At 35.1% G+C, this 13,708-nt stretch overlaps 1 protein-coding gene across 1 annotated transcript; it reads left to right on the top strand.

Annotated features, from left to right (window-relative positions):
- The first annotated feature begins 4,081 nt into the window (after nt 1-4,081).
- Nucleotides 4,082-13,271, top strand: LOC129002802 (D-aspartate oxidase-like). Its single transcript, XM_054430871.1, has 8 exons — nt 4,082-4,181; nt 5,624-5,730; nt 7,218-7,329; nt 8,051-8,196; nt 10,505-10,661; nt 10,962-11,089; nt 11,781-11,925; nt 12,720-13,271. Exons 1-8 carry the CDS (start codon nt 4,098-4,100, stop codon nt 12,828-12,830), a joined length of 990 nt encoding a protein of 329 aa, XP_054286846.1. The 5' UTR covers nt 4,082-4,097; the 3' UTR covers nt 12,831-13,271.
- Nucleotides 13,272-13,708: the final 437 nt, after the last annotated feature.

The following is a 13,708-nucleotide window of genomic DNA, read 5'->3' as shown; positions in this document are numbered from 1 at the left end:
TTAATAATTGGAAACATTATAACAACATTAAGTACCCTTTTAAATACATTTTAATTAAGAAATGACATGTTTCGACACTTATAGGTCATAGTCATGTTTTTATACAAATAGAATAACAAATTAATCTTATTAATTAATCTGATTAATTTGTTATTGTATTTGTATAAAAACATGACTATGACCTAAGTGTCGAAACATGTCGTTTCTTAATTAAAATGTATTTAAAAGGGTACTTAATGTTGTTATAATGTTTCCAATTATTAATATATATATATATATATAGATACCTATATAAAAATTTGAACGAATGGTGTTTTTTGCCTCTGGGGACATCAAAATGAAAAAGTAAATCAGTCCCGGGCTTAGGTCTTACCACGAGACCTACGGTAATAGCTACTTCCCTATAGGGAAATTCGCTAAAATGAGAAATAATAAAAAATCCTACTAATATTATAAATGAGAAAGTTTGGATGTATGGATGTATGGATGGATGTATGGATGTATGGATGTATGTTTGTGACAAGTGAACGCGAAAAATACTGGTCGGATTGGGCTGAAATTTGGCATGATGATAGCTCACATTCCCGATTAACATATAGGCATATTATTATTTCAAAAATCCTTTCGGGCTCCGCCCCAGTGGCTCTGGAGTTTCCCATTATACCTTATGAGAAATGGAATTATTGAATCTTAACAGCTGTTTCAATTAAACAAGTTGGTTCTGTTCTATGATGTTCAATAGCATTAAAGTTACATGGATTACCAACAGGGTGCAGCACTATTATTTCTTTTACATTTATGACAACAGCTAATTTGCAACCAAAAGGTGAGTGAGCGTAGCGAACGAACTTCAACCTGGAGGCAAGTGAGCGCAGCGAACGAGCTCCAACCTAAAGGTGAGTGAGCGTAGCGAACAAACTTCAACCAGGACGTGATTGAGCCATGCGAACGAGATAATCTTGAAAATTAAGAAGTTAAACGGGGCAAAGCCCGCGGGTAACAGCTAGTTAATTATAAAACTAAGAAAAAATATAAAACTAAACTGACCTTATGTTATTTGAAATTAACACTAATGGACCCGTTTTTTCAAAAAAGATTTGTTTGTGTTAAACCCAAATAACATGCATTTGATATAGAAAAATTAGGTATTTTGTTAGTTACACAAAAACTAAAAGAAGTAAGTGTAAATTACAAAGTTGTTCGAAATTTAAAAAAAAATCTATAAAATGATGTGCCTTATTTTGACACATATGTTTCTATTTGAAAATTTTGAACAATATGGGCATTTGCAAATTTAAAAAATAATAATTTATTTCTAAAAAAAACTTTACTTACTTGTAGCATATTAGAGTTAAGATAATTTCATAATAAGGAAGACAATTCAACCGGAGAAGGGCTGCATTGGTATAGGAAACACAAAGTATTAAACAAATATTGATTTTTTCCTAAAAAAGACTGCCGCCATTTTAAAACGGAAATAGTTATTTGTGTAACTGAATGATCTCGAGTGAACCAAAGGCCTTTTGCACTCGTGTTACTCATTATATTTTTCCTACAGTCACTATAAAGCATATAAATAATTAGTCTTTCAAACACTATACAACACGTTTTTAGGTTCAGCTGGCAACACAAATAGGTGCCCTAGAGAAAGTAGTACCCGGTCCGTATCACTCCGCTATTTTTCCTCGGCAAGAAATGTGCTCCGCGTTTTGAGAATATAGTTCCGTATGTTTTGGTAGTTTGAAGTGGTTTCCGCACCTAAAAAATTCTTTAAAGGTATTTTCTTGTTTATTAAGATCGTAGGAATGTTTTAAAAACTTTTAAAAGAAAAGTCCAGAAAGTTCAGAAATACCGAACCGAAACCATAAACACGAAATGACAGGTTAAATCATAGTTATAATAGTCAATCAGCTGCTCATAGTATTATTATCTTTAAGTGTTGCCAACCTATTTCCAAGCGTACACGGATTACGTGCATATTAGAACCACGCTGTTTTTTGTGTTGTTTTGTTGGAATCCTGATGTGCGGCAAAGTATAAACCTACGACAAAGTATAAACCGTACGGCAAAGTATAAATATGCAGCAATTAGCTTTTTGTACTATAAACAGTACAAGGAAGCCAACTTTGTCGGGTGACTGTAGGAAAAAGATTAGTTATTTGTGCAACTAGTGAGAAAAATGAGCAATTGACTCACTCGAGAGAAATCCTTACTCACGAGCCGTAGGCGAGTGAGGAATGGTTTCTCGAGTGAGGCAATTGTACTTTGCACTCGAGTTGCACATTAAAGCTACGCGCGCACTACGGCGGCACGGCACGGACGGACGGGACGGGACATCCGCACTTCCGCAATTTAGGACAGTTGACAGTCTGCGAGCTAAAAATTTTGAGTAAAGATGGATGTAGATAAAGTGGTGATAGTAGGTTTAATTTTAGCAGAGGAAGAGGTGACAAGAAGGTGCAAGCAAAGATTTTAGATACACCACATAAACAGGAAAAGCTAAGTTTTGGAGAGTTCCACACCTTGTTTCCTGATCTTGTAGAAGGATTATGTGTAAAACTTACCTGATTGTTTCATAATAGATCATATTTCTGTCCATATATTGTCACGCCGGACGTTATTAAAATATTCCGGATGTCGCATGTTGTACAGTTTGTTGGTTTTCTCAACGAGAAAAATCAACTTACTAACATCTATGTTTACAACACACGAAAACACTGCTACTTTGACAGAGATCAGTTGAGAATGGCGGATGTCCCGTGCCGCCCGCCCGGTCGGTGTGCAGTGCTCCCGGTCGGTACGGGCGGTACGGGCGTCACGGCAGCTCGGAAATGTCCTGGAGTTCTGTCTCCCGGACTTTTTAACAAACGGCGGAAGCTGCCGAACGTCCGTTGCCGGCCGTACCGCCGTAGTGGGCGCACTCATATGACATTCAATGTTATTAACTTTTAAAAATTGCCGTGACGCCCGCCCGTCCGTGCCGTGCCGCCGTAGTGCGCGCGCAGCTTTATACTTTTCCTACAGTTACCATAAAACAAATAAATTGGTGAAGAAACATAACCTAGTTTTACACAGAAGTGAACTTTTAATATAACATTTAATGTGAAGTGACAAATAAAACAGTACAACAGCTGACCAGCTGGTTTACAGCCAGTGCTGCCAACGTATTTCGCGCGCATACGACGTTGCCTGCATGTTTCGCGCTCACTATTTCTTGCCTTCACGTTGCAAATCTGGAGTGAGACAAAGTAATTAGAGTGAGACAATGTTAACATTGTCTCACTGATGAGCGAATTGGCCACTTTGCTTTCTCAAAACAGTGAGAGAACATGTACATTGTTAGGTAACTGTAGGAAAAAATAATTTCTGTTTTCGCCAAAATGTTTTTTTATTAATACCTTTAAAATGGTGTATAACATAACATATGTTTACATTTGAAAATTCTGAGATTCGAACTAGTGACCATGAGTTGTTGGCTTTGGTATGGGAAAAAGTTAAAAATATTTTTACGTTATTCGTTGGGTTCGATTTAGTGGAAAATAATTTTATTTCATGATTTCATCCTTGTAGGTTTAGCCGTTTTTCTGTAATCAATTTGAGACACCTCTCGTGGGACACATTGTATATGATGTTGATGATGATTACAGTAGCCATACATATGAACATTATCCAATAAGTATATGGATTTTAATGGGTGGGAGTTTTTGGCTTGAGAACATCAAACGAAAACGCAGTAAATCGGTCTCAGGTTAATAATCCGTAAATCAGTCGGACCTACGGTAATAGCTTATTCCCTATGGGAAATTCGCTAAAATCATCAAATGAACATTTAACGGTTTTCAAGCGTTCACATCTACCTTGCCATTTTTACACACCAAAATAGACATTAGTTACATTATAATATAATATATTAAGATTTTTTCTTGGCTAAATACTAAAAGTAAAGTAGTATGATCAATTAACATCTTAAACATAAGAAACAAAGACATTTTTGGTGTTTTGCTCTTGTTTGAATTGAATGATAAATTGTGCGACCTTTTAAACTCATTATCACTACAGCTTATACATTGGCGATAACAGCTAAACCAGTTGCCACGATGCCAACGATTGCTGTTGTTGGTGCAGGAATTGTAGGTCTTACCACGGCTGCCCATATTCAGTCACTCTTGCCTCAAGCACAGGTAAAAATGCTGTTATTCAATACTTTGTTGGTTGAATTCGAACTAAACCTGTCACACTTAATACAAATACAAATAAAATAAAATGTATGGTTTAAAAAAACATCTCTCAATTAATTACGGTATTACTCTCCCATTTTGGATCTACGGTGTATGAATTCATGGAAAATACAAACTTATTATTATGTCTTTATTAATATTTCTGAAAGTTTTTTTTTGCTTAAGCTTAAAACTAAAGTTAAATAACTCATTAGTAAAGAAATAAAATTAATAATAACAATCTTGAAATACCGAACAAAACTTGTTACATACAATGGTTTTAGGCATATGCACTAAAAAGACTAAATTAAATTAACTAACCAGCACCTTTAAAATAATACTCAAGGGGGTACATATAGCCCTGCTTTCAGTCAAGAAACCTTTTTGAAATTGTTGTTATTTTAAATATAACTTGGTATGTATTTCATAAATTTTGATCCAATGTGTAGGTTGTTTTCTTTTCAAAACATTTTAATCGATGCTGACCAGTCTGGATTTTATTCCCACTTCTTGTGTGTTGTAAGAGTGTGTTTGATTGAGTTACTTTTGAAGGATTATTTTACGTGATTGAATAAAAAATGAACTGCCCACAAACTGTTAAAATGTTTGTTCTTTGAAGTCTTCTTAATCTTTTTAATTAATCTTAATCTTTTTTCTATTTCAAAATCTTTCTGGTTAAAAAAATCATATCTAAAGAAGTTTTGTTCGCAGAACCATAGATGCATATACCGAATAATATGTGTGAATGGAATGATGAATGAAAAGTATTACCCTTAGTTTCAGTATCACAAATTCCTGACATTTTTGAAAGATCATGTATCCCTGAATTAATTTTGGAAAGTACTCCTTGTATGTGTTGATCTCAACTCAGGGTTTCATCAATCTTCAATCCAAGAAAGTTTGTAGTATTTTATCTTTCAATAATTTTGACCCTCACAGACCAACTGTGGGTAGTACTTGAATTTATTTTGAGGTGTTATTGGTTCAAATAAAATAATTTTCTATGTTTTCCAATTCAGTATTTGAGAGGAGTTCAATTTGTTCCATGGTTTTCCCAGATATTTTAAATTTTGAGTCATCAGCATATATAGCAAATAGACTACTTTGGATATTAGTTTATTGTTGATTCAATATTTTTCAAATAACAAATTAATAAAAAAGGACCTAATATGGAACCCAGGGCACTCCATATACTTCACTGGCTGAAGATCAGATACAATTTTATAAACTCAAATTCTTTTGGGAAACCAATATATGAGTAATTTCCACACATTGAAATCTATTAATTGTTTATATATGAAGTAAACTATTCCAAAGACTTTAAATGACCCATGGATTTACCGTGACTATGTTTGATCAGAGTTATCAAACTGAGAAGTGCTCTTGAAATTCAAAATTTGTTTTAGGTGACGATTATTGCTGATAAGTTCAATGGAGACACAACAAGTGACGGGGCGGCAGGACTTCTGCTTCCAGCGGCCAACTTCAGAGGCCCCACATTTGATATCACTAAGTATGTAGAGATACCAATTGGAAACTATTGGGGTTGTGCAACTATTTTAAATATAAGTCACCACACCACAGAATACAGATCAGTTGTAGTCAATTTTTGTTCAAAGAACATAGTTGAACAAACCACTCATATAGTGTGTTAAACAGTCTAAAATTCTATTCTACCCCGCCCCCCCTTAGTTTTAGCAAATTTTGCTGTAGTGAGGAAGCTATTACCAGGTAGGTAGAATGGAAAGACCTAGTCTGAGATGCATTTACTTTTTATTTTGATGTCCGCAGCGGCCAAAACACTATTTTTCAAACTTAATGTAATGTGTTAACTTATATTGGAGATATTGGCAATGTAATGTGTCTGTGAGCGAACACCATAACTCATACTGTTTAACGGTACAGAGAAAATTCTAAACAACTATTTGTTTAATATTACGGGGTATTTCTTAGTTTATGTGACATTAAAATTACCACAGTTTTACAATAAGATGTCTTATCAGTTAGTCTTAGTGACAAAGTAAAAAAGTAGTAAAACAGTTTGGAGATTCAAAACAAACCAAAGATCAATGATTTACATCAGCAACTCGGTCAGAGTGGCTAAATTCCAATACACATTTCCATTCTAAAATTGGCTAAAACTTAAAGAGTGACTGGAATGTTTATTTAATCCATATTCAAAGGTACCTATATATTCAAATATAAATAATGATTCTAGGTGTCACATAATAGGTATATATAGACTTTTAAGAGGTAAATCTAAAATTTATTTGTCAAATCTCAATAATATTAGTGAAAACCTAAATGTAAGCTGAAATAACAGAAAATAGATATTAAGGGAAATATATTTGTTTGCAGTGTGAAAAAAGTGTCAGATAAATTAGTTGAAAGTAAGTCATAGCATCTTGAAACATACCGGTATTTTTGGTCAACCCAGCCAGGTTCAAGAACAACTTGAGACAGTAGTATTTTAGAAAAAGGTACGGAATAGTTATTTTTATTTAGGTATCATTTATTTACTTTAATACAACCCCACGCATCTAAGGTGTCCATTTCAGGCTGATGAATTTAAAACACCTACATTCATCAGCCTGAAATACAAATTTGTATACCCTTGTGACTTTGTTAGTGAATGAAATCAGCAGATTTTTAGCCAGGGCCAATATTAAAAGCCTGGATGATGATACTGTTCCTGATCATTGGGCTTTAAATAAATGATCCTGACTAATGAAACTGCTGATCTTAGTCAGTAACAAAGCTACACAGGTCATCACACACCATTCTACACTCATCCTTCACTCATATTTGGGTTAAAATACGCACCTAGGTGGCGTCCCCATCTCAACGATTGATTGATTGATCAAGTACAGCTGGGCAGGCCCATAGTTTTATCCTATCAAAAGGTATATTCAGCAGTATTAACTATAAGGATGAAACTGGCGACCTTTGACACTATCGCGAGCACTATATATGTTGAACTTTGAGTTTTCTCTGTTTTAGAGATTGGATAGCATATTCTTACAAATATTATGAACAGTTATTGCAAGAAAACTGTGGAGTTTATGAAATCTCTGGATTCATGTTGTCATCTGTTCGAGAGGAAGATGTCAAGGTAATATGAGTATATTTTTCATATCAAGAAATTAAGATCATAAATGCTAGATTGTTTTTTGGACAAAAGGAAAATGGTCTACACGTTACATAAATTTTAATTTTCTTTTCAAAGAGTAAATAAATCATAGTAGATTTGATGATTTTTTTAAATGACTGTTCATAGAATGGGGAACATGTATAACAGTAAAAAGTTTAATTTACTTTCTTCTTTCAATACCCCTACAACACAAATTCCATTCCTTGGCCACTTTTGAGTTCCTGCAGACAGAATAAGTAAAGTTAAGGAGCTTTATTCATACCTAACATGGGCTTCATATAATGATGGGTTAAAAAAGGTCGTAGAAGGTTACAATCAGTGGCAAAAGTGTTGCCTATACTTAGGTAGTCATCTATGCGACTCTATGACAGTGATCAAGGGATGAGAGGCATATAACAACCATCGTGGCGGTGGAAAATTGTGTATACTTTTAAATAAAAGACCAACACCACAAATTGTAAAACAAAAATCAATGCAAACATAGTTTGAATTCAGCACACATTTACAGAATTCAACTCAAGTTACACATAATATACGGTGATAAAAAAATAAAATAAAAACTGAATAAATAATCAAGGATAAAGAGGCCAAAACCAAAATAGTGAATTAACAGATGGGCAGTTAAAAGTTTGAATTATATTGTTTTTTCAGTGTGTGATATAATGCAATTGTACTGTGATAGAATGAGCTGATGGTAGGAGTAGCGGCAGAGTTCCGACCTGCCACACATCAGGAACTTCTGCAATATCCTGGCAACTGGAAGTATGGCTCCTTCATGACGACTTTACTGATTTGCTGTAGAACTTTCCTTCCTTGGCTACTTGAACGGTATGAAAAAAGTTATTCAGTAAATTGTTTTACAATATACCGTACCACAATTCAATTCAATTCAATTCAATTCAATTATTTAAGATGGGGACGCCACTATGTGCGTATTTTAACCCAAATATGAGTGAAGGATGAGTGTTGGATGAGTGTCGCGATCTTGTAGTCTTGTTAGTGACTAAGGCCGACATGTTCCTTAGACACAGCTGTTAATTAATAGCCCATACAGCTAATGGCAACTAAGGGACCTACAGTTTATAGTGGAATCCGAACCACATTTTTCCTTGTAATTTACGAATTGGTCTAATTATCAGGATAATACTGCGGATAGTCGTAGTACTAACTAGTGCGGACGTTAATCCACACCAGGGAGCATAGCATCCACAGTGCATCCCTATAAATATCCACAATTCGAAAACATACTACTATAAACCCAGAATGCCAACCGCATTAAGTGTTTTGAGAGAGCTGTGCCTGTCAATCCGTAGGCAGCGCCACCAGCGTTGCCATGCATTCATCATAGCAACGCTGGTGGCGCTGCCTACGGATTGACAGGCAGAGCTCTCTCAAAACACTTAATGATTTTTACCATACGGTTGGCATTCTGGGTTATAGTACTGTAGTATGTTTTCTGTGACCGTACACATAAACCATCCTCCTGGATCATATAACTTTTTTAGGCAAATCATAATTGCCTGGAAAAATAATGTTCAGCTTTTAGAGATGACATCATGAGGGACTATACGTATAAGAGGACCTTTTTGGAATTCATTATTGTTTTTACAACTGCTTTAAAAATTACTCACTATTTCCCTTAATCCTTTCTTTAATTTTTTTTTTATTAGTTCATCCTTCATTCAACACTGAATAAGTTAACTTATCAATAAAATTGTACTTTGCTGGTCTGTTGGAAGAGTGCTGGATTTCTGTCCTAGATACTTCTAGCATAGGTTCAAATTCTCTGTCAATAACTCTTAAGCAAGAACTGTCCTGTATACTGGACATACCCCTTTATATATTTTTCCAATATTTTTCCAGTTCAAAGATTTTGACATTCCCATCCATTTACATTCTTGAATCTTTAACATTTGTGAAACAGGAATTTTCTAAATTTGACCTTTCTGTAAAAAACCAATACACATTGCGCAATTCACACACACATTAATTACCTATTCTTAAACATTCAACAACTTTCTTCAAGAAACACTTACTGTACAATGGCATAACACTTTTTAATTCACTTCCACTTTTTCTTAAACTTGAACCAAACCTGTTAAAATTTAAAAGACAATTAAAATCTTTGTTGATTAAGTTTACCTGTAACTGCGTCCAATAATTTTCATCTAAACTCAGTTCCATGAATAGTGATGCAAATATTTATATATAAATCTGCACCATTGTATCTATAAGTATAAAAGAGGATGTTTGTATATATATATTTGTTTGTTTGTTTGGCAGTGATAAACTCAGACACCGCTGAACCGATTGCCACGAAACTTGGTACATACGTGTAGAATGTCATAGAATAGGTTTATACACCATCAATTTCGTGATCCGTCCAATCGGATCCGCCCCAGTGGCTCTGGAGTTTCCCATGTTAACATTATGAGGAATGGAATTAATGAATCTTAACAGCTGTTTCAATTAAACAAGTTGGTTCTGTTCTATGATGTTCAATAGCATTAAAGTTACAAGGATTACCAACAGGGTGCAGCACTATTATTTCTTTTACATTTATGACAACAGCTAATTTGCAACCAAAAGGTGAGTGAGCGTAGCGAACAAACTTCAACCTGGAGGCGAGTTAGCGTAGCGAACGAGCTAACCTGAAGGCAAGTGAGCGTAGCGAACGAGCTAACCTGAAGGCAAGTGAGCGCAGCGAACGAGCTCCAACCTAAAGGTGAGTGAGCGTAGCGAACGAGCTCCAACCTTAAGGTGAGTGAGCGTAGCGAACGAACTTCAACCAGGACGTGATTGAGCCATGCGAACGAGATCATCTTGAAAATTAAGAAGTTAAACGGGGCAAAGCCCGCGGGATTATAAATAGTCAAAGGCAAGACATCGTCTGCCGGGTTCAGCTAGTATTGTTTAAGATTGTATATTTGTAAATAGTTCTTAAGTATATGTATCCAACTTTTATTTCATTTTGACTTATCCAATACAACTTGTATATTGTTAATTCTGGCTGAATAAATTATTTGATTTGATATAAGCCATTCTATAATTTAAAAATTGATAATCAATAGATATTAGCAAACTGTTAACTAGTAACAACGTTCAACTGTTCACATCCTTATGTTGTTCCCTAAAGAATCAAGTCGAGAGGAGCCACAGTGGTGAAGAGGACAGTTCAGGATCTGAAGGAGTTGTCAGGGAGTTACGACGTTGTAGTCAACTGCTCGGGACTACAGGCACGTTGGCTCTGCGACGACATCCATGTTGCTCCCATCCGGGGACAGATAGTCAAGGTTAACTAACATTCATACACTTGTAATTTTTATATCATTCACCTACATGCACATGACAAAGCAGATTTATTACTTAAACCTTGAAATCTTAGTTTACAGTAATCGTACACTTCATAGTGTATAACATTATTGTACGCTATAAACTGTGTTATTCTCTATGACAGAAAATTTGTTTAACTTACTCAATTTATTTGAATTCAGTAAAATAGTTTGAATCCATTTTTATTATTACAAGAGTTTTACTTTTATACATAAACATTTTATTATAATTTTTTATGATCCACATTTTTTTTTTTGTAGGTGAAAGCACCGACAGTAGATAAATTCTTGTTCGGCGATGGTCCTGACACATACATAATACCCAACGGAGACGGCTTGGTATCACTTGGAGGGACATGTCAATACAACGTGTGGGAGCCTACTGTCAGGTAACACAGGGCCTGCAGTTACTTGATACACTTGTATTTGGTGCAAAGTAGTAAAGTACTATGTGTATAAATGGCATCCGCAAGCTAGATTGGTACTGCTTCCTTTACTATAATATTGACAACCTCTGGATCAAAGAGAATTGTAGGGTTAGGAAAAGGAATGGACAGTCTACTGGTGTTCAAAAAAATGTAAATGTCTAAAACTTCAAACCCTTTACCTTCTAGATTGACGTAGAGGTTATCTAAACACAGGGTAATTAGACAGATATTGGGTCCACCAATCCCTCTAACACTATGGATTAAACAGTTTTCTGTAGTTTGGAGGGTGCAGTAGTAAATTGGCAGCATGGATATCCAAAACGACTTTCCAACTTCTTTCTGTACTTAACAGATAAAAATCAAGTCCAATTATTACTGTGACATTCTCGACAGATAGAAAAGTAAAGTCTGAAATTGTTTAAGCATTAGAGGTTCTAGTATACATGAACAAAATTTCTATACTCATACAGATCGTTCTAGCCTAAGCTGTTTAAAACTGTATAATTCAAATTCATAGTATTTTTCTCTACTTGACTATTCGTAAATCATAATGCTCTTGGTTAAAAATTACTAACAACTAACTGTTTTCCAAAATTTATTTCAGTGTGAAAGTGTCTCCCGGTGTGTAAAGTATGTACATTTGTTTTAACAGGGCCCATGACTCTGTAGGTATCAAAGCTAGGTGCTCAGCCATACTGCCAAGTCTGCAATCCGCACCTGTAGCTTGGGAGTGGGCTGGACTGAGGCCTTACAGACATTGTGTCAGAGTGGAGCCGGAGTGGTTTGGTTCATCCAAGGTATTCTTATCTTAGTGTTATGTCACAAAATGTGTAACAGAATGTTAGATAATCTTTCTTTATGCATGGAGAGGGAGGTATAGATTTAAAAAAATAAAAGTTTGATTGTATAGCAACATCTATAGTGTTAAAATTATACTGTTAAGACCAATCAAATGCAGAAACAGCACAATCTTCCAGAAGAGGCTTTGTTGTTGTTCGCCTTGGCTGAGGATGAAATTGGGGATGAGCGTGGGTATACGCTATTAACCAGGAGAGAGAACAGGATGGGGAATATCACACGCTGATGCCACATCTCCGAATGGATGAAAAAAGGGTTTTACATTTCTGATAAATTACGCATAGTGAAAATTCTAAACACACATCCACACTAACAAAGCACTGCCTACCGAGTAAACACGTGGTATGTGACTAGTTCCCGCTCTATTCGCGTGGGAAAACGCTGCATTCAGTACCCAGGTGGGACGCTGCGAAAGTATCCCGCACGAACGATTTGTGTTGGTGAATGCCCTTTCATATCTCGCCGTTGTTTTCGCGTTGCTCCCGCTTCCCCCGTTCAGTGTGGTTGAGCCTTGAGGCGGGATATCCAATTTTAGACAGTAACACATTCCATTAGGTCATTCAACTACGTTATGTTTGTAAAAAAAACTACAACAAATGTTAGGACGTCTACTTCAGATTACAAAAGACATGGGTTGTACTCTGTTACATTAACATCAGCTAGGTTAGATACATATAATGTAAGTGCTAACAGGAATTCAGTACCTTTTGATGTCTATTTTATTGTGTTTCAGGTAGTACACAACTACGGACATGGTGGATACGGGGTAACATCAGCCCCAGGCACAGCCCGTGATGCTGCCAGGCTGGTGTTGCAACTCGTCAACTCTCACTCCAAACTGTGATATCCAACATTTACATCAATACAATCCCAAGACCCTCTCAATGAGTATAGCTAACCTAGTGTCTTGTTCTAAATGTGAATCTTTAGTAGAGACGCCAATTGTTTAGTTTTTCTTCTTTCTGGAATTTGTAGCTTTAGTTAGGCTTACTTATTATCACAGATAAGGCATTATAAATTATTAGTTGTTGATAACTTCGAAACAATGGCATTTAAGTGTAAAAAAACAACATTAACTAACTCTTACTGAAAAATTTTTGTTTTGTTTTTAAAGTTCATAATTGCGAAGGATAACTATTTTAATTTTAGTTTATGAACTTTTCATACACTAGTGTGGATTTTTTTACAATTATTAGCCCGCTGAAGTTGTGACCTCGCTATGGAACTTCTCTCTCTGGAATAACCTACATAAAGTGTTAACCAAAAATACAAATACTATACTGTTCCATTTCCTTTCACTCATAATTATACCCTTAACCAAATTTGCAATTTGTAAAGTTGGTTTCTCATCACTTTATAAAAAAGCATTAGATTTTTAATAAATTTTAAATAAATAACTTAATTAAAAACACAAATTCTGCCATTTTATGGGTTTTTATTGGAAAATCACGAATAACAATCAAAATAAAAAAAAAACCCTGGAGATACTATGGATTAGTGCCTACATATGATTTGATTTGTTTTGAATACTTTCTCTATATACTATGGTAGCGTATAGGGATAGAAAGTAAAATGATTACATGAAAATTGACCTTCTGCGTTCATAATTATTGCAGTTACTAAAAGTAAAATAGTAATTAATTGTATGCTTTTCTGATATTTTTTCATCATTTAATTCAACTAAATTTGCCAAAAAAGCCAATTTTAAGCTAAAAAAGCACA

Source organism: Macrosteles quadrilineatus, unplaced genomic scaffold, assembly GCF_028750875.1.
Source record: "Macrosteles quadrilineatus isolate MER2022 unplaced genomic scaffold, UCM_ALF_1.0 Scaffold_9__3_contigs__length_116548681, whole genome shotgun sequence".
NCBI classification, from domain to species: Eukaryota; Metazoa; Arthropoda; class Insecta; order Hemiptera; family Cicadellidae; genus Macrosteles; species Macrosteles quadrilineatus.
The sequence above is the reverse complement of the archived record's forward strand: the minus strand, read 5'-3'. Positions and strand labels throughout refer to the sequence as shown.

Bases quoted from the DNA above. Each gene is read 5' to 3' on its own strand.
- LOC129002802 (XM_054430871.1), top strand. From the start codon at position 4,098: ATGCCAACGATTGCTGTTGTTGGTGCAGGAATTGTAGGTCTTACCACG. The intron at 4,182-5,623 runs GTAAAAATGCTG...AATTTGTTTTAG, and splicing joins CACTCTTGCCTCAAGCACAG to GTGACGATTATTGCTGATAA. The intron at 8,197-10,504 runs GTATGAAAAAAG...TGTTCCCTAAAG, and splicing joins CTTCCTTGGCTACTTGAACG to AATCAAGTCGAGAGGAGCCA.